Source organism: Octopus sinensis, linkage group LG9 (genome assembly GCF_006345805.1).
Source record: "Octopus sinensis linkage group LG9, ASM634580v1, whole genome shotgun sequence".
In the NCBI taxonomy this organism is placed as follows: Eukaryota; Metazoa; Mollusca; class Cephalopoda; order Octopoda; family Octopodidae; genus Octopus; species Octopus sinensis.
In genome coordinates, this window is record NC_043005.1 from 105,810,082 (window position 1) to 105,812,641 (window position 2,560).

General features: G+C 34.8%; 1 protein-coding gene across 1 annotated transcript; it reads left to right on the forward strand.

Moving 5' to 3' along the window:
* Nucleotides 1-798: 798 nt before the first annotated feature.
* On the forward strand, nt 799-1,341 carry LOC115215500. Its single transcript, XM_029784663.1, has one exon. It carries the CDS (start codon nt 799-801, stop codon nt 1,339-1,341), a length of 543 nt encoding a protein of 180 aa, XP_029640523.1.
* The last annotated feature ends 1,219 nt before the right edge of the window (nt 1,342-2,560 follow it).

Below are 2,560 nucleotides of genomic sequence, written 5' to 3' on the forward strand. Positions count from 1 at the left end.
CCACTACACTCATGGAGTGGTTGGCATTAGGAAAGGCATCCAGCCGTAGAAACATTGCCAGATCAGACTGGGCCTGGTGCAGCCTTCTGGCTTCCCAGACATCAGTTGCACCGTCCAACCCATGCCAGCATGGAAAGCGGACGCTAAACGATGATGATGATGATGATGATGATGAAATCAATCATTTTTATTTACTTAAATTAGTTTTAAATATACAAATCATGATTCTCTTAATATTTTTATTCTATCCTTGCTAATCGACATGTAATTTACCATTGATAATCTCCCTCCATTTCCCATTCTTCTTTAATTCCTTTACACCATTCTCCCTTCTTTCCTTTGCTACTCTCTCTTTTCCTTTCTCACCTTTTCTCTTCTTTACACTTATTCTAACAATATGTATGAAATATGTCAAAGCAAAGAATTAAATCCAATAAAACTAAAAATAACTAAAACTATTGACACCTTCTGTACCTCCCTAACAAAAGAGACACAGCTACATATACACCCCTGCTTACAAAGTTCTACATACATGAATAACTTTTTTACTTTAATTTGTTGATGGGTTACTCTATATTTTTGTAGAATGCAAATTTATTTTTCGTAAACAAGAATATTATTGACAGTTATTTTGAAGTTTCAGCCAGTTAAGCCAGTGGGTTTGAGTGGAGTGGTAATTAGGTTGTAGGGTGGATTGTTATGGAGAGGTGTTCTGAAGAAATTTTTATAGATTAAATTTGGGGTAATTTTACCACAGTTTGTGAAAACCTACTCTTTATGAAAACTGTACTGAAAAACATGGGAGTGACGATCTACAATGAAGTCATGGATTATCTTACTAAAAATGGCATTAATCCCCTCAACCTCATATCAATATGCACTGACGGAGCACCGTCTATGATTGGCAAATCCCAGGGTTTTGTTGCCAGATGGATAGAATTTAATCCCATCTTCACAATTCATTGTGTTCTCCATCGAGAAAACCTGATAGCAAAAAGAACTGGAAATAATATATTTTCTGAAACCCTAGACTTAATTGCTTTTGCAGTAAGAAAAATCAAAAGATCTGCTCATCAAGAAGCTTGTAAAGATGAAACGTTCGACATTCTGTTGTATTCGACAGATATACGCTGGCTATCAATCGGAAATTGTCTCGGACGTTTTGTGGCACTTTTCGATAAAGTCATAGAGTTCCTTCAACAGACTGATCCAACTATGACAGCTTCACTTTCTCAGAAAAAACCTGAGTTTTTTATTTACATGAAATCTTTCAAAAACTTAATGATCTCAATATTTCTTTACAAAAGCAAAACATCAACATTGTATGAGCCAGGCACTTGATAAGGGCATTTGTGAATAAACTTGTTCTTTGGAAACTTCAAATTGAAGATCATAACTTTCTGCAGTTCGCAAACTTAAAAAACGTTGTGGTAGATAATGGCTTACACAAATATATAATCAGGCATCAATCTTTCCTTCGCGAAAACTTCAATATACGTTTTGAAGATCTTTTGGCTTAAAATATCCCAATTTTTGTGGACTCTCTTCACACAATGTCTATGAACGATATACTTGTTCAACCAGAATGCTATGTGAGGTGACGGTAGATGATAATCTGTGTAAATTGTCTGAAAACAACTGGGTCGAGGCTTGGTTCAATCATTTACATGAATATCAAAAGCTGTTTGAACATGTTGAGCCTTTTATTATAAATCTCAATAACAATGCAGATTTGAGAATTTGCTTGAGCCAAAAAGAGCCAAGGATTTCTAAGCTTGTGGATAAAAAGCAAGCCCAAGGATCTCAATCTTGATGTTTTTTCTTGACGTTTTCCCGACGACTTGTCACTGATATTTTTAAGTTAATTCAATTTGCTATATTCCCTCAAACATTTACACGACCTTTTGTAGTGATCCCAACTTCGCTCCTCACATTTTTTTAATTTACCCATCACATTGTTATATTTTAACCCTACAGCTTTTTTTCTGAATAAAAAGGGGGTGTTTTCCATGACTCAGTAACCTTTTCTATTCAATTCTATCAAATAAACTTTTCTTGAGAATCATGTGTATTTGCAAACTGGGTTTGTTATTGGTGTTCCCAGTTATTTGTTCTCTGTGATGTCCCTTACAAGAACGAAAAAGAAACTTTCATTGCAAAGTGAAAATAATACTAATATTTATGATAGCAGTTCTTTTATAATAAATTTAAAATTTCAGGTGGTCCACAGGAAAAAATTACTTGTTTTGGTGGTCCACAGTTAAAAAAGGTTGGGAACCCTTGTTCTAAAGTATAGAGCAGTAATGTATTTATATTCAGTTGAGTATGTGTCTGGTGATGGCTTTGAAGATGACTCGTCAGAATCTAATGGCAGAGGGTATATAACCTCTCTTCAATTTGGAGGTAGAAAACTGTAATGGTCAGTTAATTTGGAAAGAAAAAATAATATACGCTGTTTGAGCTTTAAACAGGATGTTATTTCCCTTAGACTGATCCAGATGGAAAATCTTATGGACCTAAAGGGAAAACTGAGAATCTCTGCCTTTAGGCTGTTTCTGGT

Coding starts and splice junctions, on each gene's coding strand:
- LOC115215500 (XM_029784663.1), top strand. CDS start 799: ATGGGAGTGACGATCTACAATGAAGTCATGGATTATCTTACTAAAAAT.